The following is a 26,839-nucleotide window of genomic DNA, read 5'->3' on the forward strand; positions in this document are numbered from 1 at the left end:
GAATACTAGAGGCTAATGAGTGTACCTCCTAGGCTCCTATTGTCTTTATGGCGACCTTTTTTGTAAGGAATGTCTTTGGTTATACATGATTCAGACGCATCCTTTGGTTAAAATAAGAAGGGCGTGGACTCTTAAAAGGTTCAATGATATATTTGTTGTACGTGTATTGATATATTGTGTTGTTTGTAAATATATATATATATATATATATATATATATATATATTACAACAGTTTCCCCGGTGCCGGGGAGGGTGGGGTCGCTGAAACAAACTGGAGCAAACAATCGCTTTTTAAGTTCTTATGTTTTTATTCTTAATCCATGGGGGGTTCAAAGAAACAAAACAACCGACGCGTTTCGGCAGCGTCCGCTGCCTTGGTCACGGTCAGCTTTGTGTTCACAACTCACACTTTTGTTACATTTCCAAAATGTCCAGTACACGCCCCCTTGTGGGTTTGACCAATTCCATTTAGGAATTCTGGGACCTGTAGTTTCCCCAAAACATCCCAAAATCAATGTTTTTAATGTTTGAAATACTTTCTATACATTTCATTATTTTGTGAATTATTCTTCACTTAATTTAATCCAAAACATTGGGACTGTTGTTCCTCAGGATTATTCAATTTTGCAAATTCAAACATTTTAAAAGAATTTGAATGAGGTTAAACACAATTAAACAAATAATGCCCTCCAGTGGGCCTATATTGCGGTGCGAATTAATTTTTATAATAGGAATGCTTAATTCTGCCCTCCAGTGGGCTGAGACCAGTGTATGTTTATCTATGGTATATGTGAGTTGTGATTAGTAAGTGAGAAAAAAGGTGTGTGGGTGGAAAATTATATTGTGCGAAGAAACAATTGGGTTAAAATCAATTACGTTCTGCGGGATGCTGAAAGGAATTCAATCAATATTTACAAAATTTACAAATGCGTGTACAGTTCCTCTGATTGGTTCAGGCCAAACGGTGTCATCGTTCTAAAGTTCAAAATGTGCCTTGACTCCTTCTGTCTCAGTATTCTTTCGTCATGGCCGCCTCTTGCTGATAAGGTCATAGTTTCTATGCCCCAGAAGCGTAGCTTTTTCCAGTCCCCTTGATGGTCTGACTCCATATGCTTCGCAACTGCGTTGCTCCTGTCCTTGTGTACTGTGGCTCGGACATGCTCCAGTATGCGTTTTTTTAATTCGCAAATCGTGCTCCCTATATATCGTTGTTTGCATGGACACTCAATCATATATATAGTATATTTACTGTTGCATGTTATGCATTCCCTTATTCGCCAGGTCTTGTTGTTATACATGATTAGTTCTGTTGTTGGTTTGGCGATTTCACAAACTTTACAATTGTAACATTTTATGAATCCTTTGGTTTTTATCCAGTTTGTTTTTTTAGTAGTTGGTTGGAAATGGCTATGGACAAGTTGGTCCTGTAGATTTTTTGCCCTTCGATACGTGACTGTGGGATGTTTTCCCATTCTTTGGCCTACCACCGGATCCAACTGTAGGATTCTCCAATTTCGCTTCAGGATTTGATTTAATTGTTTTGTTTCCCTATTGTAGTTTGTGATTAGTCTGATTGGTTCCTCCTCTGTTGTCGTTTTAGTTTCTTTCATTTTCAAGCACTCCGACCTTGATGTTTGATTAGCTCTGTCCCAGCTTTTTTTGGTACATGGTTTATTGTAATGCCTGTTGTGAAAACGTTTCATGGCATTTTGGCTCTGTTTCTGCCATTCTTCTTCCTCACTGCAGATTCTGCGCAATCGCAAGAATTCCCCATACGGAATGCTGGTTATTAATGACTGTTGGTGGAAGCTCGTGGCATACAGTGTCGAGTTTGTTGCTGTACTTTTTCGATGGAGGGTTGTTTCCATTTGGTTGTTTTTTATATATATTTCTGAGTCCAGAAAGATCGCTCTGTCCTTGGTGATGCTGTGGGTAAATTTAATACCAGGTGTACTGTTGTTCAGTATCTCGAAATACTCCAAAAATTTGTCTTCTCCACCATCCCACACAATAAACAGATCGTCTATAAATCTTCTCCAGATTATGATGTGTCGTGTATACCTCAAATGATTGTCATTCCATGCTATTTTTTCCTCCCACCATCCCATGGCGGTGCAGGCGTAATTGGGGCTGAAGGAAAAACCCATGGCGGCTCCATTTTTTTGTTTGTAGATCATATCCCCGAACATAAAGATGTTGTTATTAAGTAAGAGATTGATCATTTCCACCAACATTTCGTTATGGTGTTGATAATGAATATTCTGTTCCTGAAGTGCGGTTTTGCATGCTGTTAACCCCATTTCGTTATTGATGTTTGTGTATAATGATATTACATCCATTGTGATCATGATATACTCGGGTTTCCATTGGATTGTTTTCAGAATGCATAAAAAGTCGGTTGTATCCTTTATGTATGATTTCAGGAGTTTGACATGGGGGCTGAGGTAGTGATCTATGAAATTTGACACAGGTTCCAGTAATGAGCCATTGGCTGACACAATGGGCCTCCCTGGTGGTTTCGTGGCATTTTTGTGGACTTTCGGCAAAAAGTACATTGTAGCTGTTTTTGGAAAATCTACTGTCAAATATTTCTTTTCATCACAATCCAAGAGTTCTTCCTTTTCCCATTGGCTGATTTTTATATATATATATATATATGTTCACCGCTGCACTGTCGGCTACGCGGCAGCAGTGCAAGGTAGCCGAAAGAGCCTGGCGGGCGCAATATGACACTGGCGCCAAGTTGACATACAAAACGGTGGTTAAGGCTTATCACCGGGATATCCGTCTGGAAAAAAAAGCTTATCTAGCCAGGAGAATTGATGCTGCGTCCAACTCTTGCAAGGAGATTTTCTCCATTGTAAGAGAATTCACCTCACCTTGGTCCAACACCTCGGACCAAAAACCATCTGGCACCTGGGCCACGGACCTTGCTGACTTTTTTACGAGCAAGATCCAACGCATTCAGGAGTCATTCCTGGCACCAGTGTCTGCGGGCCAGACTGAACCCGACATTACCACACTGCCACAGGCCGGGCCAGGGGCGACGTTGAGTGTGTTTCCTTCTATCTCTGCTCCGGACTCTCTGGCTCTTATGGGCAATCTAAAATCGGGTTCTCCTCTTGACCCATGCCCTGCTAAATTTCTGGCGAAAGTCGCGGAGGTGATCAACCCGTTGGCTAATCCGCTCTTAAATCTTTCGCTGAGGCTCGGCGTGGTCCCGCAGGCCTGGAAGCAGGCGATGGTGATTCCATTGCTTAAAAAATCTGGCCTAGATCCGAAGGCCCCGGTTAATTATAGGCCCATCTCTCTGCTGCCGGCCCTCACGAAGATTCTGGAAAAGCACGTCCAAGGCGTGCTCTCCAACTTTCTTGAATCTCATGAGATTCTGCACGCCACCCAATCGGGCTTTCGTCCCCATCTCAGTACTGAGACAGCGCTCCTGGAGGTCTCGGAAACCATTAAAGGGGTTCTGGACTCTGGGGGCAAAGTCATGCTGGTGATGTTAGATCTGTCGGCGGCGTTCGACACCGTTCCCCATGATGGTCTTCTCGCCAGACTTTTCGAGATTGGCCTACGGGGGACGGTGTTCGACTGGTTTTCTTCTTTCCTAGCCGGCCGCCGGCAGTCGATCTGGGCCCCGCCGGATTCCGCCGCGATGCCGCCTCTGGGAGTCGGGGTCCCTCAGGGTTCTATTTTGAGCCCGACCCTTTTTAACATCATTATGACCCCATTGGCGGCGTTGGTGGAGTCGCATGGTGCCCAGATCGTATCCTATGCGGATGACACCCAGCTCCTCTTCTCTTGTAAGAGAGGAGGCGACTTTGATGGGGAGAGTATTCGGGATTGCCTTGGGGCTGTTTTTCACTGGTTCCATCTAAACAGCCTTAAGTGCAATTCCGACAAGTCCGAAGTTCTTTTCTTTGGGTGCGACACAGAACCAGACTGGCAGACCTGGTGGCCACGGGATATGTTCCCTCCGTCCTGCTCCTCTCAGGTCGCTAAGAATCTGGGGGTGAAGATGGATAACAGGCTTTCCTTAAAATCCCAGATCCTGGGGGTGTCGGGCATTTGCTTTGGCATCCTCAGGATGTTGCGGAGGTTTCTTCCTCTGTTATCCGTGGAACATAGGACGCTGACTGTCCAGGCTCTGATCGGGTCCAGGTTGGATTATTCCAACGTTCTTTACCTGGGCCTCCCAGAGTACTTGTTGCAGCGGCTGCAAGTGGTACAGAATGCCGCTGCCAGGGCAGTCTTTGGCCTTAGCAGGCGCTCCAGGGCCTCGGGTTTGTTGGCAACGTTACACTGGCTTCCTATCCGCAAGAGGATTGCCTTTAAGGCGCTGACCTTGGCCTACAAAGCCCTTCACAAGGAGGGAGCCAAGTACCTCCAAAAGAGACTGGTCTTTTACCATCCGACCAGGTCTCTAAGGTCGGAAGCCTTGCACCTTGCGGTTGTCCCCCGGGTAAAGAAGGCGCGCCTTGGAGGCCGCTCTTTCGGACTGCTGGCATCTCAGCTGTGGAACTCTTTACCACAGGCCCTACGGGGAGCGACCAGCCTACTGGCTTTCAGGAAGGGCCTCAAAACGTGGCTGTTCACTCAGTAGCCGGTCTCCTGCGAATCTCCGGCCCATTCTTCTGTTAGTTTTTATCTTGGTGTTATGTTTCTTATGTTGCAGTATTGTCTCTTTCTCCATTAAAGCGCCGGGACACTCTTTTTGAGTAGCCGTGCGCTATAGAAATAAATAAATAACATAACATAACATAACAAAGAGTTCAGAACCAGAGGACAGGTCCACAGTCTCCTGGACGCCACTGCAGCAGAGAACACGAGACCCAAAATCAGGTGAGCTTCTTATTTTATTAGCACCTTCGCCAGCATAACGTTTCGGCCTGCACAGAGGCCTTGCTCCCATGACGCACTGGAGAGCGTGGGCAAAATTTAAAGTGCAAGTGCTAGAATTTTAAAGCCTTCGATTGGACAATAGCGTGTGTGGGAAAACACCATGGAAGACAGACTTATCAAGGCACATCTTGGGATAATCCCAATCACTATACACTTTTCATTGGAGTTTAAATGACACATGCATAGTCAGTTAAACCCCATCATGATTCATATCATTAACAATTTAAAACCTAATTTCCCGATAATATTTTCAAGGAAAATGCAAACATGATTTACGAATAATCCAATTTCCCGAAAATGAGAAATCAGCTGCCACCAGCTAATTCTCCCCTTCTGGCGCATGAATAGTATGCTATCAAATCACTGTATAAATACGACAATGCATATACTTTTCTACTTGAAGTGCCTAAGTTTACAAAAAATTCAAATAAACACATTTGCTATGTCCAATTTCATGCGTGATAAATAGTAAATTGAAAAAAATGAATGTACAAAAAGTTAAAAAACATACAAATGATTTGTGTTGTTATAGTAGGCTGCTCCCAACCTACACATTTGATGTTGATGGTCTAACCAAAGACCAAGAACCAGATTTGTACCTGAACAAGCTACGACCCAACCTACTGAAAATACTTTTTTTGGGTTAGGACGTAGGTTAGAGACTATATCATGACCTGCATACGACATGTTGGAATAATAAGGCAAGTAAAAGTGCACTATATATTAAGGGCCCAATGGACTACATAGATCGAATTTTTCAAAGACAAGTATAAAGATCTTCCGTGGAGTTCAGACCCCAAGGGGACTTGCTATTCAATTCTAGTATGTACTTAGTCTCTAGCGCTCGGAGGATGCCTTCCCTGTCTCCACCTCTTCTCAGGGGACCCACTGTATCGATCGCATAATATCTGAGGAGTGCACTGTTGTTACCATGACACTCCCTAAAGTGCCTAGCAACTGGGTACGTGGTATCATTTGTATTGATGGCTCTTATGTGCTGGAGCACCCTCTTGTGGACCTGCAATTTGGTACTCCCAACATAACGCAGGCCACACGGGCACTCCAGCACGTATACCACGTACTCACTCTTACAGGTTAGCTGTTTTGTGATTTTACGGGGTATAGGAGAAAACGGAGTAATATACTCGGTCTTACTAACTCCATGTAAGCACGCCTTACAACTGGAGCACTTTCTGAAACCTTTACTGCCTGTAAGCCAATTGTTGGGCGCAATCACTTCAGGACTAGATTTCACTAGTGCATCCTGCATAGAGTATGCCTTCCTGTATGTGATTGCAGGTTTCTTTAGCATATGTTCTCCAATCACCGGATCAAATCTTACTAGATCCCAGTGTTTGTTCACAATTTTTCTCAAAGCCCCATGCTGCCTATTGAAGTTCCAGATCAATCTGGTAGGTTGCTTGTGCACATCTATAGTGGGTTTCAGCATCTTTTTGTGAACCAGGGCGGCCTCCCGGGATAGGGCATTTGCTTTCATCATTGCCGCATCTAAAATGCTTTCCCTATATCCTCTAGCTAGGAACCTTTGTTTACTGGTCTCCTGAGCAAGTTTACACTGGGCTTCTGTGCTACAAACACGCCTGATCCTGAGCATCTCCCCGTAGGGGATGCTCCTTATCAGGTGCTGTGTATGATGACTCATGGCATGAAGCACCGTATTGCCAGCCGTTGGTTTCCTATACAAAGTTGTTTCCAGACGGCCCTCAATAATCTCGATCGTAACATCCAAAAAATTAGCTTGGCTCTGACTAATATCTGAGGTAAAAGCCAAATTGTAGTTATTGCAATTTAGCTTCTCAATGAACTGGGTAGCCTCTGCCTGTGTCCCCTGCCAGATTAGAAATACATCTTCGATGTATCTGTACCATCGTATGATGTGCCTCTTACAGATGTCGTAGTGTTCACCATAGAGGACCTGTCCCTCCCGGTAGCCCATATGCATACAGGCATAACTGGGAGAAAAACAGGCCCCCATAGCGACACCCCTCACCTGCTGGTAGTGTTGATTGTGGAACATAACATAGTTGTTATGTAGGCAGAAGCTAATCATAGAAATCAGCATTTTATTGTGTTCTAGTAGTTCAATCGGTCTCTATCCCAGATAGAACTGGACTTCCCCGTACCCCATCCGCATGTACTATACTAGTATACAGGGATGTAACGTCTAACGTTATCAACCAATATTCCTGATTCCACTCAATTTTCCTAATCTTTCTTAGAATATCGCTGGAATCCTGGATATATATATATATGTATAATCTGTGTGTATATATATATATATGTGTTTGAAAAACAGAAAAACAGCAAAAGATGACGTATTTTCAATTTTGCAAAAGATGGTCTAATAAATAGAAAAGAAAGTTTACTTTTTGAAAAAAATATTCTTTTCTGGGTTACCATTAGTTGAAGAGACTTAAAGAAGCTTTGATTTGTTCTGGAAGAGAGTAAACTCAAATAGGTAGAGATAATTAATTGTATCTTTATCTTTTAAATGCTTACACTATCTTTCCCTAGGTATCATATTTAGTATTTCCCGCCAAAAATAAGTATGTCATCTTGATATATTTTTACACCACCACCGTTTTTGAATAGGTGCTCCATCATTCTCTGAAAGACTGCAGCAGCTGAAATGAGTCCAAAAGGCATTCTTAAGAATTTAAATGTCCCAAACGGAGTTATGAAACCTGTCAAGTATTGGGAAGTTTCATGTAGCTTCACTTGATGATAGGTTGATGCTAGGTCTATAGAGGAGAAAAACTTAGCACCTTCCAATAATGACAACATTTCAGAGATATTTGGTAATGGGTAGATATCCACAACAACACACTTATTAAGTTCTCTGAGATCAATACAAAGTCTAGACTCTCCATTCGCCTTAAGTGTCATAACGACTGGAGCTAGCCATTCAGTAAAGTAAAGATGCCACCTTTTAAAAGTTTGTCACGTTCTATCTTCATTTTATCTCTAACTTTAAGTGGAACATTTCTAACTTTACTGATGACAGGAAGAGAAGTTTTCTTTAAAATTATTTTGTAAGAATAGAATAGTTTTTCAAACAACCCAATTCCTCTTTGAACACCCCAGGAAAATCATTTTTATACGAATTGGAATCAGAATGTGCACATTTGCTTTGTTCAATATCCAAAATTACCTTATGACAAGTTTGTAATTCATCTTGTTTTAACCTTATGGATGAAGTTTCAATGGGATCAAGAATTACTCTGAGATCTTTTTATAGGGACTAACTTACTGATAAATCCCCTCTTTCGGAAACATAAATCTTTCCTGTGGCTGTATTGTTTTTGTAAGAAACACTACCATTGAAAAATCCTGACAAAATAATGGGTTCAACCACCATACCCTCTAGCGTTATATAGGACTACTCTGTCTAAAAAATATTTATCATAAACCTCTTTTGTAATCAAAGTGATTTTAGCTCCTGAATCAAACAACATGTTCACCGGAATTTTTTGAATGTACACAACGTCAAAAGGCCCACTTTTTTCACCATCACTGATTCTCATTATAATCTCTTCTACTTCGCATTCATCACCACAAGAGATTTCTTGAATTTTCTCATCCATGAAATCACTACGAGAACATTTTAAGACATGACTCTTTTTTAAAACAAAATGTACACGTTGCCTTGTGTTCACACGATTTAGCTATAGAGGTGATATCTGAGAGAGATGGATCGTCTTTCTACCAACAAGCTTCTTTAACTTTGTCTAAAGTACAACCCAGCATGAACTGGTCTCTTAACCTTTCTTCGTAGTTAGCTCCAAAATTGCATGAAGAAGCTAATTTCCTTAATTCTGTTATATATTCTTCAGCACTCTCCCCTGATCTTTAAATGCGATTACCAAAATGATGTCTTTCTAATACAATGGAGACTTTTGGTAAAAAATGCAGATCAAGTTTTTTTAGACAAACTTCATAGTCATTTAGATTGTCTGCATCTTGAGAAGACAATTCCGGAAGATGTTGAAACACTTCATGTCCCTAGGAACCCAAACAGTGTAAAAGCAGTGAGATTTTCCTCTCTGCACTGAGGAATACACCACACACACGTGCATAATGAGAAAATAAATTTTTCCATTTCTTCCAAGCAATAGGAGGTTCACCGGGAGAGGACAAGAAAAATGGTGGTGGTGGAACATTTTGCATGCTGAAATTGCTTTGTTAAATACCTATAATGGAAAAGGATAGTGCAAGGTGAATATATAAATAATACCTGTAAAGCAAGATGTTAGTGTAATAGCAAGAATATACTATTAGAAATCGCTTAAAGTCTCATAGTAAAATGAGATAAGTTGTATGAAGATTTTCGCAATAAACTCAGTTCTGCAAACAAAGAATGTTCTGCCAAGGAAGTTCCCTCAGAACATCTGATTTGGGTAACAAAGATGCTTTGTCTTTGGAATACACAGGCAAGTAAATTCTGAGATTACAGAGCATAGAATTTTGCTTTGTGGTGTAGAATCTTGCTTTGTCGTAAAGATTCCAAGTATTATCAGGAAATGAGTAGTAGATGTGTTTTGTAATAGAAAGGTTAGCAGTCTAGCATTCAATCTCTTGACGTGTGATGTAAGACGCCATGGAAGGTTAGACATCTAGTTCCAGAACAAGGAAGAGAAGGCTTTCCAAAGAGGTCAGCAGTCTAGTTTCAAACAAAGTGGGCGTGTCACGTGATAAGTGTGACAATGTGGAGTGTTAAGCGCAGACGAGGATTCACGCGGAGACAGTAGCGTTCACGCGAAGGCAGCAGGTAAAAGAATTGTTTTCAATCATAAACAATTCTAATTAAGGCGGTTACAGTTTCAATTAAATGAATGGCGCTCAACCAAAGGCCCAAAAAAAGGAGTATATGCGATCAGTCCCACAGACAGCACAAACTCTCTTGAATGACAAAACAAACGCTGAGAAATCCAGTGAGAAGACACAAAGCAGGGTGCACAAGCCAAAGTCAGGAGGCCATCTTAAAGTGCAAATAAACCCCAAACTCCTTCTCCTCTCAAAGTTCAATTAAAGTGTTCAATCAAAACAGCAAGCAGTTCTTCAGCAAGTGACATACTCCCATGCGCTTAGAAGCAGGAACTTCACACTTTAGATTAATAAAGTCAAACGATGCCAAGAGGAAAAAATCTTCAAATTCAGATGCTGGTAGCGTTGAGGTGTAGACGAGACACGAAACCTTTAAACACGTCGCCAATGTACAGATCAGTCCACAAAGTTGTAAGTCAGAAATCCAGAAGATTTATTTAGGTATCTTCATAACACCTCAGCCTGCATACACAGCTCTTGTTCATCTAACAGCTTTACTTGAGTAATAACATTCTGAACCTCTGTCTTAACTCTAGCATGATGTCATATAGAACTAAGAGGTTACATTCTAATTCTTACAATGGCTAAAGAGTTGTGTACTGCATACTACACAATGCCCTTCTTCAGACATCCCCAACTCAGTCCTTCATCCCTTGGTGCACTTTTCAATACACCCCCAGTTGTAGAACAAAAGTTCCAGCCCAGAAAGTGATTCAATGCTGAGTGAGCCCTTGAGGGGTTATTTTTTCAGAGTCCCCAGAGACTTAGGGAGGGAACTTTTCATCTTCGTGCTGCGGGAGACTGTGTTGCTCCTGCAGTTCCCCTGCACCTTGGCACTCACGGGGTGGTGACCCCGTTCTCCTGGAGCCACCAGAAACAGAGAAAATGCTGTTTTTCCCTTGCAGGCTGGTCCAGGCCTGCAATGCATTATGGGGCGATTCCTCGTTTTTGTGCATATCCTAGCAGCGGCTCCCCCGCTGTTCGGGGAGAGCTGCGCTGCGGTCTTCGGCGGCCGCACGCCGCCCTTGATGTTGTTGGGGGGCCGGTCACACCTGGATGGCTCCTCTTCTGTTTTCAGGGTCCCGGTCCCACCCGGGACCCCCACATGCCCCAGCTTTAGAGGGCAGCCCGGGGAGCCCACCCCCAGCTGCCCCCGCCGGCTCCCTGTACGGCCAGCACCCTCCCGTGCTGCAGCAGGAGCCGGCACTTCTCTTCTGGTCTGCCTGCTCTGGCAGGCAGACGCGAGACCAGCCCTGGACCTCAGGGGAGTGCAGCGGCACTCCCCCTTCCTGCTCCTGCCAGTCGGGGCCTGAAGATGGGGTCCTGGGCCCCAGAGCTCATCTTCATGGGGAGAGTGATGGCGCTTCCCGGCTTCGACTTCGCTCCCCTCAGGGGCTAGGGTGGGCTCCTGGCACCCCCTTCTCCAGTTTCACGGGGAGCGCGATGGCGCTCCCCGACTTTGGCGGGGCCCGGAATTGGTGTCCTGGGTCCCAGAGTCTTCTTCGCAGGGGGCGCAATGGCGGTCCCCACCTCCTCCTCCTCACACGGGGGCCCGGAGGTAGGATCCCGGGGCCCTCCCCAATCTTCTCGGGGAGCGCGACGGCGATCCCTGGCTGCCGCCGGCAGCCTTGGGCCAGAAGTTAGGGTCCCAGGCCCCTATCACTTTTCCCAGGGGGGGGGGCGCCACGGTGCTCCCCTGCTCCAGTTCACCTCGGCGGCCAGGGTGGGGTCCTGGCACCCCTCTCTACCAGCTTCACTTTGCTTCTTGTGGGGGAAGCCCCCCGGACCTGACCCACCGCGAGGGCATCTTTGAGACCGGCGGCGCAGCCCCACGCGCTTAGTCAGTCGACCAGAGGTCAAAGGTCGCCTACCTTTGTGGGGCATATCTCAGCCCCCAGGGGACCGTTCTTCACAATTCTGGCCTCTTCTTGCTCCTGGTGGCGCTCCCCAGCCACTTGGAGCACTCTCCTTCTCCCTCCTTGTCTCCAAGAGGGTGTACTCGGCAGGGAGCGGTCTTCACTGGCTCCCTGCGCCTGCCTTTCACCTGGCTCTCCTCCTGGGACTCCCTTCTCCTTGCGCAGAGGCCCAGGCTTCTGCTCGCTGGTCCTGGACTCCTCCCCTGGCGCTATAGAGGATCCTGGGACAGTCAGGGGGTTCCTCCTTCCAACTGCCCATGGCGCCAGGCTCCAGCACCCCGTGTCTCAGCAGACCACACCCCAGAGAGAGCTCCTCTTCCTGTGCAGACTCTTTTAAAGGATTGGGGAGGGGGCTGGCAGGAAATCTCTATTTGCCCTATCGCACAGCGACATCACTTCTCTACCTTGGCTCCCTCCTTCCTGCCCAGGCCAGTAAAAATACACATGCAGTAACCTGCACAGCCCCAACACGTGTGCACCCGCATGCACACATGTGTCTGCATGCAACAAGTCCGGTGCCCCTTACTACAGCTTCAGCGCAGCAGCCTTGTCAAGCCAGGGGGGCACCACTAAAATCCACATGCAGTCTCTTTCATCATGAGTTCACTGTGGGTGAGTCCCAACTTATGAGGCTCTCCCACAGTAAAAGCTCAACAATTATGGGTTCAAAAAGCGAAAAATCCGGGCAACTCAGATGGTCAGAACCACCTTCTAACATTCTTGCATCGAGTCTTTTAAAAAATATATATTTATTGAAGGATATTTGTAAACTCCTGTGTACACTCCACAGGGAATATCTTTCCACTAAATAAGTTGTGGTAAGTTCTTATTTTCTTTGAAATGTAACTCTGAGGTTTTTATGTTTAGAGGCACAACAGGCTTATGTAAGTGTAGTACAACCTGACTCAAACTTGCTATCTTATCCCAGTTACTCATTACATTTACATATTTGATTCTGGCCTTACAGTGAACAGAATTGAACAAAATATTCTCTGGATATTATCTTCATGCTTAACCCTAAAATAATAAAGTATGATTTCAGAGTCTTGGATTAAAAAAATAAATTTCATATCCCTTTGGAAGAAATTCCAGATGACCAGTTGCACATGGTTCTGAATGGATCTTGTCGCAGTTATATGAGCACTTGGACATTTATGAACTACTATGCTGGAAATTGTTGTTGGTTCCAGTTGTATCTCCGAAACAAATGCAGTTGTAGGCATCTAATTTGAGCCATAGGCTACCTCAGCTAGACATATAGGTCCTTATATAAAAAAAACATATGAGCTCATTTGTAGAAGGTTTGTGCACTTAAATCAGGAGTACAACAGAAGCCATAATAACACACTTCTTGCCTGTACAAATTTCACGAGTCTAATGCGCTAATTTAAGAGCAGATAACATAGAATAACAGGGAAAGGTGCAGGACCATTAAAACACAAACACAATTAATGAAAAACATATCCACTACTTTCACACTTATTTTATGTGTTCGTACCCTGAATTGAATGATATCTTCACCATCAAGAAACAATGCCAATTCTCTCCAGTTGAAGGACGCCTTTTCTCTGTATACACTCAATGGGCCCTTTGGGAAAGCAGGCAGCAAGTCTTGGTGGGAGTTTGCATCATTTCTACTGCTGAAAGGTGAGGGATTCATTTTGAAACAAACGTCTTCTGCCAGCTACAAAGAAAAAAAAATGTGAAGAAATAAGGGAGCAAACAGATAACTAGCTATAGATATATTAGGGATATCATCACAACACATGCATAACAGAAAAAATAACTTAGACAGTGTGGGGTCGCCTGGGCAAGATGGTGGCAAGGATGCTCTGTGAGAAGATGTGCTATGGTTCAACACCTGTTTGGGCATCCAGAGGCTCCAGTAGACGAGCCCGCTCAGATTGGATGCCGCAGTATGTGACGGAGGGTGTTTTTTTTTTAAACCTTTTATTTTTTCAATAAAGTCACAGTGGGTATGTAGTTAAGAGCATGCGGTCTGATGGGATCTGAATACAAGATAAGAGTAAAGAAACAATATATTTTGACAATTTCATGTACCAGTTGCTATATATCTAGGAGCTTAGGAATAGTCACATTAAGGGCATCAACTCCCCTCATTGTCAGTCACACTGTTGTTTGCATCCGATGCATATTGATCACTCACAGTTGCCTCAAGAGTTAGGAAATCTCTACTGAGTTCCCTCTACTGAGATCTTCTGATTTCACATCCCTCCTACCGGCCTTCATATGGGCCTCCTCCACAAGCGTCCACTCACGCACATCCCCTTCAGGACTGTGGATTGTTAAACGCAGTCCGATCATGTAGGCACTGTTGAGTTTCTACCAAAGTTAAGAAGGTGCGTGTTAGCTTAAGCACTGAGTTGTGGTGAAGATCATCTTAGGCTTGCCATGGCTCCGACACAAGCTTGATTGCCAAGGCGCCTGCAACAGTCTTGACTGGCGGGGAGTGGAGGGCGCTGGAGGAAGTTACCGTGAAGCTGCTGGGAAAGACGCTGTTGCCCGATAACGCCTCGCAAGTAAACAAGCATTTGCAATGTAATAGGTCTCGCATTTGCAAGAGTTTACGCTACTGGCATTGTAAATGACAAGGCCTTTTATCTATGTTTTTAAAACTAAAACATAAATAAAAGATATTGCCATTTAAAATATTAATAGCTCAAAATTGTAAATTTGAGACATATTGCATTGCAAATACTTGTTTAACAAGAAGTTCAAAAACTATTTCTGTAAAATGAAAAGAGATTGGGAACGTTGTTCCCAATGCCTCTTCAAACACTGGGGCGTAAGTTTTTTTTTTTTTTTTAAAGGACCTAGTGATACATGAGATGCACACGCATGCACACACACCCACGAAAATAAATGAGTCCCACTAGAAGTGTATTAATAATACATATTCAACTGTTTATTTCTACAGTGCAAAGGTTAAATACCACATTAATACCGCATTGCAGTCTAACTTGAGAAATCACTGCTTGGTATTGGAGTTTTCTTACAGAAGCATGGCATTGGGTACGATCTTAGGGGGCCATAACGTTGAGTGAGTGTATGGGTCATGGAGCTAAATTATTCTTGAAAGGCATGAGTTCTTACCGAAGCAGGGCACAAAATGATGTGATGTAGCAGAGCGCTGTACCGTTAGAAGAGGGCTTTAAGCAGCATGACAGTGGGTCCCATTAATCGCCATGGAGTTAAGACAGCCCTTAGAACCAGACCTGGAGTTGCATACATTCTTACACAAGTGTACTGTGAATAGGGTCTATATTTTTACACGAAACACTATTAAGTGCATCATGGGAACAGGGCAGATCAAACTACCAAGCCAATTCTTTACTGGAAAGGAAACAAGCATCAGGATTCAAGCAAGCCGGGCCCTGTTCCCATGATGCACTGGGCCAGGGACAGACTAATTTGCATGTAGCCAGGTTCTAAGCTGGGATGGTGCAGTGAGCTAAAAAACGGTGATGGATCAAGCCCTGATCTTTTGACTGGGTATGAGTGTTCTGTTTAATTCAGATGCTCTGTCCATCACCACCCCCCCCCCCTTTTTGAATCGTTTTAGCCACCACAAGTGTGGCAGGGTATACTCAGATGTGAGTCCCTTGCTCACTGCACCATCAGGATTCAAGCAAGCCGGGCCGAAGACGGCTGCAATGCCAGAAACCGGTCCCCGGAAGCTTGTTTCCTTTCCAGTAAAGAATTGGCTTGGTAGTTTGGTCTGCCCTGTTCCCATGATGCACTGGGCCAGGGACAGACTAATTTGCATGTAGCCAGGTTCTGAGCTGGGATGGTGCAGTGAGCTAAGAACGGTGATGGATCAAGCCCTGATCTTTTGACTGGGTATGAGTGTTCTGTTTAATTCAGATGCTCTGTCCATCACCCCCCCCCCCTTTTTGAATCGTTTTAGCCACCACAAGTGTGGCAGGGTATACTCAGATGTGAGTCCCTTGCTCACTGCACCATCAAGATTCAAGCAAGCCGGGCCGAAGACGGCTGCAATGCCAGAAACCGGTCCCCGGAAGCTTGTTTCCTTTCCAGTAAAGAATTGGCTTGGTAGTTTGGTCTGCCCTGTTCCCATGATGCACTGGGCCAGGGACAGACTAATTTGCATGTAGCCAGGTTCTGAGCTGGGATGGTGCAGTGAGCTAAAAAACGGTGATGGATCAAGCCCTGATCTTTTGACTGGGTATGAGTGTTCTGTTTAATTCAGATGCTCTGTCCATCACCACCCCCCCTTTTTGAATCGTTTTAGCCACCACAAGTGTGGCAGGGTATACTCAGATGTGAGTCCCTTGCTCACTGCACCATCAGGATTCAAGCAAGCCGGGCCGAAGACGGCTGCAATGCCAGAAACCGGTCCCCGGAAGCTTGTTTCCTTTCCAGTAAAGAATTGGCTTGGTAGTTTGGTCTGCCCTGTTCCCATGATGCACTGGGCCAGGGACAGACTAATTTGCATGTAGCCAGGTTCTGAGCTGGGATGGTGCAGTGAGCTAAAAACGGTGATGGTTCAAGCCCTGATCTTTTGACTGGGTATGAGTGTTCTGTTTAATTCAGATGCTCTGTCCATCACCCCCCCCCCCTTTTTGAATCGTTTTAGCCACCACAAGTGTGGCAGGGTATACTCAGATGTGAGTCCCTTGCTCACTGCACCATCAGGATTCAAGCAAGCCGGGCCGAAGACGGCTGCAATGCCAGAAACCGGTCCCCGGAAGCTTGTTTCCTTTCCAGTAAAGAATTGGCTTGGTAGTTTGGTCTGCCCTGTTCCCATGATGCACTGGGCCAGGGACAGACTAATTTGCATGTAGCCAGGTTCTGAGCTGGGATGGTGCAGTGAGCTAAACAACGGTGATGGATCAAGCCCTGATCTTTTGACTGGGTATGAGTGTTCTGTTTAATTCAGATGCTCTGTCCATCACCACCCCCCCTTTTTGAATAGTTGTAAGCAGTGGCGGACTTTAAATAAAAAAAAACCGCACATCGTGACAAAAAATGAACTTACTGAAAGACTAGGTACAAACAAGAAATGTGACAAAGAAAATGTTTTCTAATACTTGTGTAACTGATTTAATTGCCCTTTAAGACAGGCTATCATTAATACATGCTGACAAAAGCAAGACAAGCTATTCGGCTTCAGGGCAGCTTCACACGAACTACGCTCATCACGGGAGATCACACACTCAGTAAGCACAAAGCATGAGTGGTATGCGCCGATAATCCTAGAGTGGGCCATTTACTGGAGTCATCCACATAAAAGCGCAGCAGATTTAAGACACTAAAGTTCACCTTTGCAGCTATTTTCTTTTGTTTGGGTTCTGGTTTAGGAGGGGCGGGATTCTGAAGGAAAAAATCACCACAATATTAGCTATTCTGTACCGTCGCAACTTTTGTTTTTAACTATGCGTCAGGGACAAATATGAATCGTACAATACTTACAGACGATAGCCTTGCAGATCTCCTATTAGGGTGGGGACAAAAAATAAAGACGTCAGCATTCGTAGGTACAGACACAATACATGGGATAACCCTCGGAAACAAGCTGTCTCCGTGGAGCCAAACGGGGGGAAGGGAAAGTAGGCTGAGCAAAACTTTAACCTTAGATTACTGTCTGTGGAAAGTCATTCTTAGTGGAAGAGGAAACCTCACACCCTTGTTAGTGTCATGCTTCTTCATAGGAATCCTCTCCCCACCCTGGTAGGACAGTACCACCAAGGCGGACTCGACCTCCTCGAAGACTGACTAGATAGGAGGCAGTTCTTTCATAAATCTTACTGGACAACACCACAGGACAGGGGATCCAGATGAATATTAAAAAATACCTTATTATGCCTTAGGGAAATACCTTTATTCGGTGGAACACTAGGTATGGTTACAAAGTCAAAATTGGGTGGGTAATGGAGTACAATGACTCACACCCATCCACTACCTGTCAACATGTTTCTGCCCATCGTCAATAGCCTGAAAGGTCCGGGGCATTCGTCAGGGTGTGTGGATCACTATTGGTGAAGTATTTATAAACAATCAATCAATCAATTAATCAATGACAACAATCTTTTGCACTATTCCCAATCGGGCTTTAGGAAGGGCCACTCCACTGAGTCCACCCTACTTGGGGTCACTGAGGTTATCCGCCAAGAACTGGATACTGGAGGCACGGCGGCACTCATTCTTTTAGATCTGAGTGCCGCATTAGACACCATCTGTCATACAACCCTCATCAAGTCCCTGAAGGATATTGGAATCAGAGGTAAAGCATTGAAATGGTTGGAGCAATTTCTCCTGCATCGAACAGATCAGGTCTTCTCCAAAAGTAATTCCTCGGAAGTATATGATTCCCCTTATGGAGTGCCCCAGGGCTCTATATTGAGCCCCTCCTTTTTAATGTGTATGTCACTCCCCTAGCCAAAATTCCTGAAGATATGGGCCTTACCATTTATTCTTATGCGGACGACACACAACTTGTGTTCTCCCTCACATCTACAGAAAAATCTGACATCTCTCCCCTTCGTTCTAGACTACTTAGAATGGCTAACAGGCTCCATTCAAAAAAATTAAAGTTGAATGGGGATAAAACAGAGTTACTTATTTTTGGCAACCAAAAGAATCTTTGGGGCCCGACCCATTGGCCTGTTGAAATGGGCGCTACCCCGACTGCGGTACAATCCGCACGCAACTTAGGGGTAATAATTGATGATAAGCTGTCTATGCGTACGCACACAGCCAAAACTGCCTCCACATGTTTTCTGATCCTCAAATGGTTGAGAAAAATACTGTGGCAATTGCCAGATGGAGCGCAGAGGACGGTCCTACAGGCCTTAATTACTTCGAGATTAGACTATGGTAACGTCCTATTCCTAGGAGTCATGAATAGTACTCTGAGTCGACTTCAAGTCGTTCAGAACTCTGCGGCCAGAATGCTCCTCAATCTCCCAGGTCGCACGAGTATGACAGAACATCTTAAAAAACTGCACTGGTTGAGAGTGGCAAGTAGAGTAAAGTTCAAGGCACTCTGTTACATGTATAAGATCAGCTCAGGGGCAGCCCCGGAGTACCTATGTAAGATGGCACAGAAATATCTACCCTCTCGCAACTTACGCTCAATGAACCAGGCGAAATTCATCGTTCCCAGGGTAAAAAGAGCTCGACTGGGCGGTCGTTCTTTTGCCTACATGGCACCTGTACTGTGGAACTCACTCCCTCTCCAACTACGGTTAGAACCCTGCTATCTACACTTCCGTAAGGGAGTGAAATCATGGCTGTTCGATTAATAATTGCCCCCCTGCTTACTTTTCAGTAACACAGATCCAAGGCGCCAGGAAACCCTCAGGGTAGCTGTCGCGCCATACAAGTGCAAGCAAGAAATAAATAAATAATAATCTACTGTTCAGACTAATTAGGTTGGTCAGGGAAGCTTCTTAATTTAAGCACTACCAAACTACCCTACCTGTTAGTAGGTTTGTGGGAACTTGAAACCTACATTAGATAAATATAAAAGAGAAACAAAAACAGGATACAAGGATTACCAAGGTGACCTGATGGTGCACTAGGAAAAAATCAGGTCATGAAATGACTAGAGATGTCTAAGGTCGTGCTCATACAAGTGCTCATTGATAACCCTCTTCAAAATATGGAGAGTTCTATGTGAACTATGGTGCTGTGAACTATTTTCTTAGTTTGTAGCATTGTGGACATTCCATGACATTTTTTGTGTGTATCCCTAACCCTAGATTTTAGGGGATACCAGCATCATGGTCACAGAGGAGGTGGGTCCTTTGTAGTCACATACTAACAAAGAGAAAGCCACAATATAAAGATAAGTATCAATTAAAAATGCAATGGGTGGGATTGTCATCGGTTTTAGTTATATTATATGTTTGTAATGTGTGTCCTGCTTCCGACTTGTCTAGCCAACCTCGCAGACCGATGTAAAACAATTATTTCAGGTTGATGACTTACAAACATTATTCAACAGCTATCCAAACATTATCTATGTCATCATTAGTCTTCAACTCGTTCTTAAGGTGATTGCTTGCAAGATAGTGCTTGGCTGATTAATCATAGGATGCCATTAGTATACAAGTGTAGGTCCCCTTTGACAATTCTACCTTGTAATCGAGTTTGATTTCTTTAGATCATCTCATGAAAGTAGCAAAATATGTATATTTTTTAAACTATTAAACATATAGCAATAAATTCAGAAGTTAAGTGTACCCCGTTGATTGAAATACCAGTAACACATGTCGAGGAAGTTGATCAAGTCATCACAAAACTGTATTGGTATATGTATTAGTAAACCGGAATACTGTTTAGTCAGAAAGTAAATATAATTATTCTTAATTATTTAGATAGATATATATATAAATAGAAGATTTTCTCAGGATTCCATTTTACCAGCGATTCGGCTCAGACAAGTATATATCACATATTTACAGAGTGAAAAGAGAAACAAAAATTTAAAAAAATTAAATTAAATTAAAATAAAAAGGGGTAGAGAGCAGTATGTGGGGGAGAAGAGTTGGAGGCTGAGATTGGTGAGAGGAGAGAGGTGGACCTGGGGGGGGGGAAAGATAAGGCTGTCCAGTGTAAGAGAAATGTCTGAAGGTCAGCAGGATGGAATTCAAGGGACCAAAGGAAAGGACAAGAATCAACAAAATGGTGGACCCGTGTCGGGGGCATAGAAGGAAATCATCTCAACATAGCAATATGCACCCAGGGCAAGAGTGACAACAGGAGAGGGTCCAAAAATGGCAGGGCGCACTCGAGTTCCAGTCCAAAAGTTACGAGGGCCAAGTCCAAAGAAAACCAGGAAGCCGACCCAACGGAGGAAGAATAAGTGGGGAAAAGGAGCCAGTCAGTCAAAAGGAGGAGCATCTTCAGTATTTACACCTCCATTCACCGCTGCTGCACACGCATAATTCCTGGTCTAAATGCTTCCACGCTCCTGTACTGGGCACCACAGTCCACCCGTGTCATTAGCTTGAGGGGTGTTAAAACAAATCCCCAGATCTCCACCCAACTTTTTATTTATTTTATTTTATTTTCTTTAATGCAAATTTATGTAGCGCGAACATCACCCGAAGGTGTCAGAGCGCCTCACAAAAGAACCAGTTGCAATATATAAGGACTCAGGATTACATGAGGAGCTATTATAGGTTTGGTTTGGTCACGTGGTGTGCCTACCCGAGTGACATTACTATTGGGGCGTGGAAAGGGTAAAGAAGATTAGCGTTAAATAATCTGTGCATTATCCTGCTCAGCTACATGAAAAATACAAGTTCCCTTCCTACCCAAGCGGGCCGTGACACTACTGCCGCCCCAGAGAACAAGGAGAGCACTTTAACTGTGACATTCACACCGTGAGCTGGACGCAGCCCCCAATCCCTGCCCACTTACTCCCTGCTGCACCACAACACGCGTTTAAATTAAAAACACCCTGAAAAGAAGAGAGCCGCTGTCTAATTGTATCATCCATATGGATAGATATTGGACTTTTACCGACATGGCAAGGATGTCATTGTGAGAATAAGGAACATGCTGTCACGTGAGCGTACAAACAACTTCACACCGAAGGGGAGAAAGTTCTCCTGAAATAAACATGCTCGGGTGGAAATAAAAGTGTCCTGGGGAACCTGTTGCCGCAATGTCCTCAGTTTACGGGGGTGTTTTCTAGTTGCTAAATGTTTGCCTTGGGAATTTAGAAGATCTGTGCTGTCCAGGTTCTTGAAGTGGGGGAGGGAGGGAAAGTGAAATTGCGCGATGCCTGCGCCGTGCCGCCGGTTTCTCTGCCGAAGGGAGACAGGAGTTGGCAAGCGCACACATCTCCTGTCCGCGTGTGCCACCTCCTGTCTCCCTTCGACAGAGAAAGCGGCGACTGTGGACTGTGTGCTTTTTTCTAGGGTTTGTTTAGGCCATGTGTGTACCAGAAGATATTTTATACTTGTCCCTTTTCTGAATGAAAACATGGGCTTCTCAATCTTAAAACCCCCTTTTAACATAATCTTCCAATTCCTCTGTATTACTTTCTGGAAGGCGTTTGATAGTGTGTTATAAATTGAGACACAGATAAGACGATCGTTGTCTTGTCTTCTCCAAGTTTCCAGGAGCCGATCTCTGTTATTGTTCAGTGCTCTTTTGTCAGCTGATTTTATTATTCTTTTCGGGTAGTTGTTCAAGGATTTTTTTACGCTAATTTGCCAGCATGTGTTCTATATTCTTCTTTCTCCATGCAGTTACGTCGTAGCCGGAGAAACTGGCCTACTGGTAGGTTTTCTCGCAGGCTAGAGGGTGGAAGCTGTCAAAATGTAACAGATTGTTACGGTCTATAGGTTTGTAATACACCTCAGTAGTCAGCTTCCCATTCTCTGCTTGTATCAAAAGGTCTAGGAAAGGGACTTATTTTCCCCCCACTGACATCGCAATTCGCAGGTGTGGATCAAGGGCATTCAACCATGTAGCAAAGTTTGTGGCTTCTGCTGGTGTGCCCTTCCATATCACCAGCACAGCATCAATATAACGTCTCCAAAGCCGTACATTGTTGTTAAATGGGTTATGTTCACTTTGAATATATTCAAAACGTAACTCTGGTTTATCTGTTCTTGTGTATGAGAGAACTTTACGTTGTTGCTCTTGCAATCTGCCATATTAATTTTTTAGGTTTCGCCTGCAAAGCACCTGCGCTGTGCTTGTGAAATCTATTGTTTGTAATATAAACTTAAAAGGGGGTTTCATCCTATCCACTCTCTTTCTTAGCTCTTCATTGGTCCCTGTTCTTGCTACTAACTTTTCCACCATTTCTTGTGGGTGCAGCATATTTTCTGCACTTACCAATGCTTGTTCCATGTCTGTTTCAGTTATCAGTTTCACGTAGACCAGGTCTTTAAGTGGGAAAAAAACCTGGGAGTGCTCTAAAAGGGGTGGGGCAAAATGCGAAGGGGTGTGGCCTATCCAAGAAGGGGCGTGGTCTAAATACAGATAACTAGTTTAGCGGTACCCCCTGCTCTGACAAGCCGCCAGCTCTAGGACTCCTCAGAGCCCTCCCCCCTGCCCCTCTGTGTGGCAGCCCAAGCTGAGACAGCTTCCCGGGCGCAAACACAGCCGCACCCCAGTACTTCACAGGTCTTTAAAAGACCATTTGCATGTTAATGATTCTTTGTCGTTTTTTCACCCCTTCTTAGAGCCCCTGCATCTCCACACTTCCAACGCCTGTGCCCACGGGCGTTTTGTTCAACAGTGCAAATGCTCCCTCCTCCTCTTCATCCTCCTCCTCTTAATCTCCTTTTCTCTTTTGTAATCTCCTTTTCTCTTTTGTCTGTCTTTTTCTATCCGGTTCCTTGTGCTGCAAGCGCCTTGAGACCTCACGGTGAAAAGTTGCGCTATATAAGAAACTCTGACATTGACATAAGAAAGTCTGACATCGCCCTGTGGGTATGCCAGTGGGTGCTTTTTGCCAGGATACTGATTAGGCCCCTCTGTGGCTTTAACACTGGCGGTAAATACACCGAAAGGCTTGTGATGTTCCAAACAACTGGGCGATGCTGCAGGCCACCATCGAAGCGCACAAAATCAGCCTGCCGTTCTCACACTTGCAAAATAGGGATGTCACATCCTCGTTATGATGCGGTCACATAAAATTTCCTTCTGTGCAAACACGTTTGTATTATTTCACGTCTAACTTTTGTTTGACTGGACTTTTACAAGCAAGTTTCCCATGATCAGAAGTAAAAAAGCTATATCAAAATGTAGGCAGTTTCTCACACAAAGTGGTTTAAGCTGCTAAATGATCCCACTTGAGTTACCATTGATCGACACAATGGTGCGATGAAAGCACACTACCAAGGAGTTGTGGGCACTCTAGTTGCGCCTCTGATCGAGCTGGTGTGGGGATGCCAGGGGTACTGGGAGCGCATTAGCTTGATTTGCTTAAGCAGTGCACATGCATGCTCACCAGAAACACCAACAGAAACCAGTACTTCTGGTCACCCTCCCTTTGACCTCTGAGGCCTGAAAATAGAGCCCCCAAGAGAGCCCTTTCGAGGCCCCCCCAAAAAAACTGGGGGTGCTCTGACCCCTGCAGCCCCCCACCTCCCTACTTAAAACCCTGACATAGACGAAATACTGTTAACATCCGCTTAGGTGGAACAATTTTTTTCATAAAGTTTCGCTTCTTTCTGGTCTTGCAGCAGATTTATACATAAGTAACTTATCACACAGAGAAATTAAGTGATTTGCCCAGAATCACCGGATAATGCGCAGCTGAGACTTGAACCGGATCCCCAGCTCTCGAGTCAGCAGCTCTCTGACTGCTGACCACAACCCTCCCACTGTGATGCTTGTTATCCATGCCACTTCAATGCTTTCACATGAGATTCATCTGTAATATTTCACAAAATGAAATTTGCAATATTCCACTCAGGAACATTAGCCACGGCAGCACATAGTGTAATAAACAGTTTACTTCCGCCAGGGAGCAGCTTTACCTTGTTTCTCATCGAGCACCACCGTGAACAGAGCCGGTGAGTGGGAGGAGCATTACAGCAAGAGAGCAGGCTTCAGCTGCTGCAGCTTTGGTGTAATTGCTAATGTTATGTGACTTGCTTTCCTGAGTGAGGGAGTATAAACATTGACCCGCTGGAGCGGCTGCTATGGGAGCGTAGTATCTCTCTTGCCATTGCTAGCACCAGTGCACAACTCTGCTGTTGGCCCTTCTGTTCACCCTGCTCCCCACCATATTCCTTACTGCCTCCGGCCGCTAAAGCCATGTGTTGTTAGCCTTCGTCAAGTCTGCTTTAAAGGGCAGTGCGCTGCGTTGCTTAATTGTTCACGAGCTGCACAATTTAGTACAGTCCCCGCTCCCCAACTCTGGTTTGTATTAACCACTTGGATGCTAAGGTACATCTAGTTCTTCCCATTCATTTCCATTGAAAATGAATGGGCACTCCATGACGAGTTACCCTTGTCATTAGCAGCGAAGTGGTGGTACAGTCGTATTTTAGACAAATGGCTTCCGCATTGTGCCGTACTGTGTGTAAACGTGAACCTGGAAGCCCCTCTGAGCCCATTCTGCCAGGCAGAGGCTCCCCTTACTTATTTTTTACCGAAGATCAATGCACAGTTATATATACAGTGGAGTATAGCAGCAACCAGAAAATTTTAAAAACCTCATATGCTTACACCCCATTGTTTCAGAGACACAGACAGATAACAGCATTTGCCCAATATTACACATCGTGGAGAAGCTGCGGTTACACACCCGGCTTTTATATATTAATGGTTCCTTGGCCATTTTCTTGCCCTGCAGCTGCAACAGGTCCTTATTGGCACTGTTAGCCCCGGAGACAACTGCTATTCACTGGGCCGGTTATTAGGCCAACAAACTAATGCAGTTCGTAATGTAAGAATAAGGCAGTTCGTAATACAAGAATAATGCAGTGGCTTCCGACCAGAGTCCAAGCCTTACCTGGGGGTCTCTGCCTCTGTCTCTGTGTGTGTCTCTCTCTCTCCTCTCTACTCTCTCCTCTCTCCTCCCCCTTCTCCTTCATTGACGATCTTTCTCTGTCGGATCCTGGTTACATTCACTAACCAGGATCCGACAGAGAAAGACGTTGGCATTCTTCGTATCAATTAGAGGAGACTCCCCAGCTGGAATCATATCCCAAGAGGTTCACCATTGATACTAAAGAGACAAGACAGCAACACAGAGCAATATGTGCTGAGTCGGCTGACCGGCACTGTTTCATTTTATGAACAGATATCTGAGAGGTGTCCGAACCTCATAAGGCTGTCCCGTATCCATTCAGTCCTGATGAAGACCCGCACCTAATGTGCAAAATCGGCGCATCGCCCCCCAGGGTCGAAACGTCGACGCACCATATTTTGAGATCCGACTGTATAAAGTCTAATAGGCACAAGAATTAATTGATTGACCTACTGACTATTGTGTTCACAGTGGACTTTGTGTAGTAACTGTTTTATCACGAATTTATGTATGTATGCTTTAATGTACACCAATCCTTCACCAATTACCATGTTTTGTATTATATATGTGTATTCAATGCTTGGACAGCTCTAAACGTTTAAACATATTTTGAAATGAAGAGAGTATATGACTAAAACTTTACCCTCTTCACCAATGTGGTCAGTGTTTTTGTTCTAAGTATAAGTACTACTATATATGTACCCCGACAGGGACATATTGATGAAGTAATCTTACTTGAATACCGCATCACCAGGTATTCTAGTCCGACAGAACCATTATTGATTGTTTTACTACCCGCCCAGGTTCTGAGGGTTACAGGGTCACCCCATTATAATTAATGGCAGGCCCACTAGTAGCATTTGCATTACTAGCCCTGGCACATATAGTGCACTTTACTAGGGACATTACTAGTAAGACAAACATACCAATTATGGACAACCAATAACCATAACACTTTATACAGGGAGCAGTTGCCCTTTGACACTGATCAGCAGTGGCAAAGTGCCCAAAGCATCTAAGCCAGCAAAACGAAATCCATCACTGCATCAAAAATGGAGGAGGTAGAGGCAAAAAGTCTGGGGTAACCACGCCAAGAAACGCCAGGTCCAACACGTGTCCCCTCCTTCTGAAAAGTGGGGAGAACTACCCATCCTCATGGGAGTTCTCATCAGTAAGGCGGAAAAATCTGGGCAGGCCATCAGCATTGGCGTGTTCTGTTCCAGGGCGGTGTTCAACCGTAAATTCCATTCCCTGTAGAGAGATGGACCACCACAGTTTTGGGTTCTCACCCCTCATCTACATCAACCATCTGAGGGGCCTGTGGTCTGTCTGAACTAGGAAGTGAGTTCCAAACAAGTAGGGCCTCAGCTTCTTCAGCGCCCAGACCACAGCAAAAGCTTCCCTTTCAATTGCACTCCACCTCTGTACCCTGGGAAGTAGCCTCCTGCTAATGAAAGATATGGGTTGGTCCAAGCCCTCGTTGTTCAATTGTGAGAGTACTGCTCTCACACCATGCTCTGAAGCATCTGTCTGCACCACAAATTCTTCGGAGAAATCAGGCGCCTTGAGCACAGGCGCGGGGCACATGGCAGTTTTCAGGGCATCAAAAGCGGTCTGGCAGGCATCAGTCCAGATCACCTTCTTGGGCTGTTTCTTTGAAGTCAGTTCTGTCAAGGGGGC

General features: G+C 44.6%; 1 protein-coding gene across 1 annotated transcript in view; it reads right to left on the reverse strand.

The window, feature by feature from the left end:
- Nucleotides 1-26,839, reverse strand: part of ACOX3 (acyl-CoA oxidase 3, pristanoyl) — a 502,436-nt gene that overhangs the window by 442,079 nt on the left and 33,518 nt on the right. Inside the window, exon 2 of the mRNA XM_078678532.1 lies at nt 13,166-13,351. Coding sequence (XP_078534658.1) covers nt 13,166-13,327 — 162 coding nt within the window. The 5' untranslated portion in view covers nt 13,328-13,351. The remainder of the gene's footprint in view (nt 1-13,165; nt 13,352-26,839) is intronic.

This window comes from Lissotriton helveticus, chromosome 2_2 (assembly GCF_964261635.1).
Source record: "Lissotriton helveticus chromosome 2_2, aLisHel1.1, whole genome shotgun sequence".
NCBI classification, from domain to species: domain Eukaryota; kingdom Metazoa; phylum Chordata; class Amphibia; order Caudata; family Salamandridae; genus Lissotriton; species Lissotriton helveticus.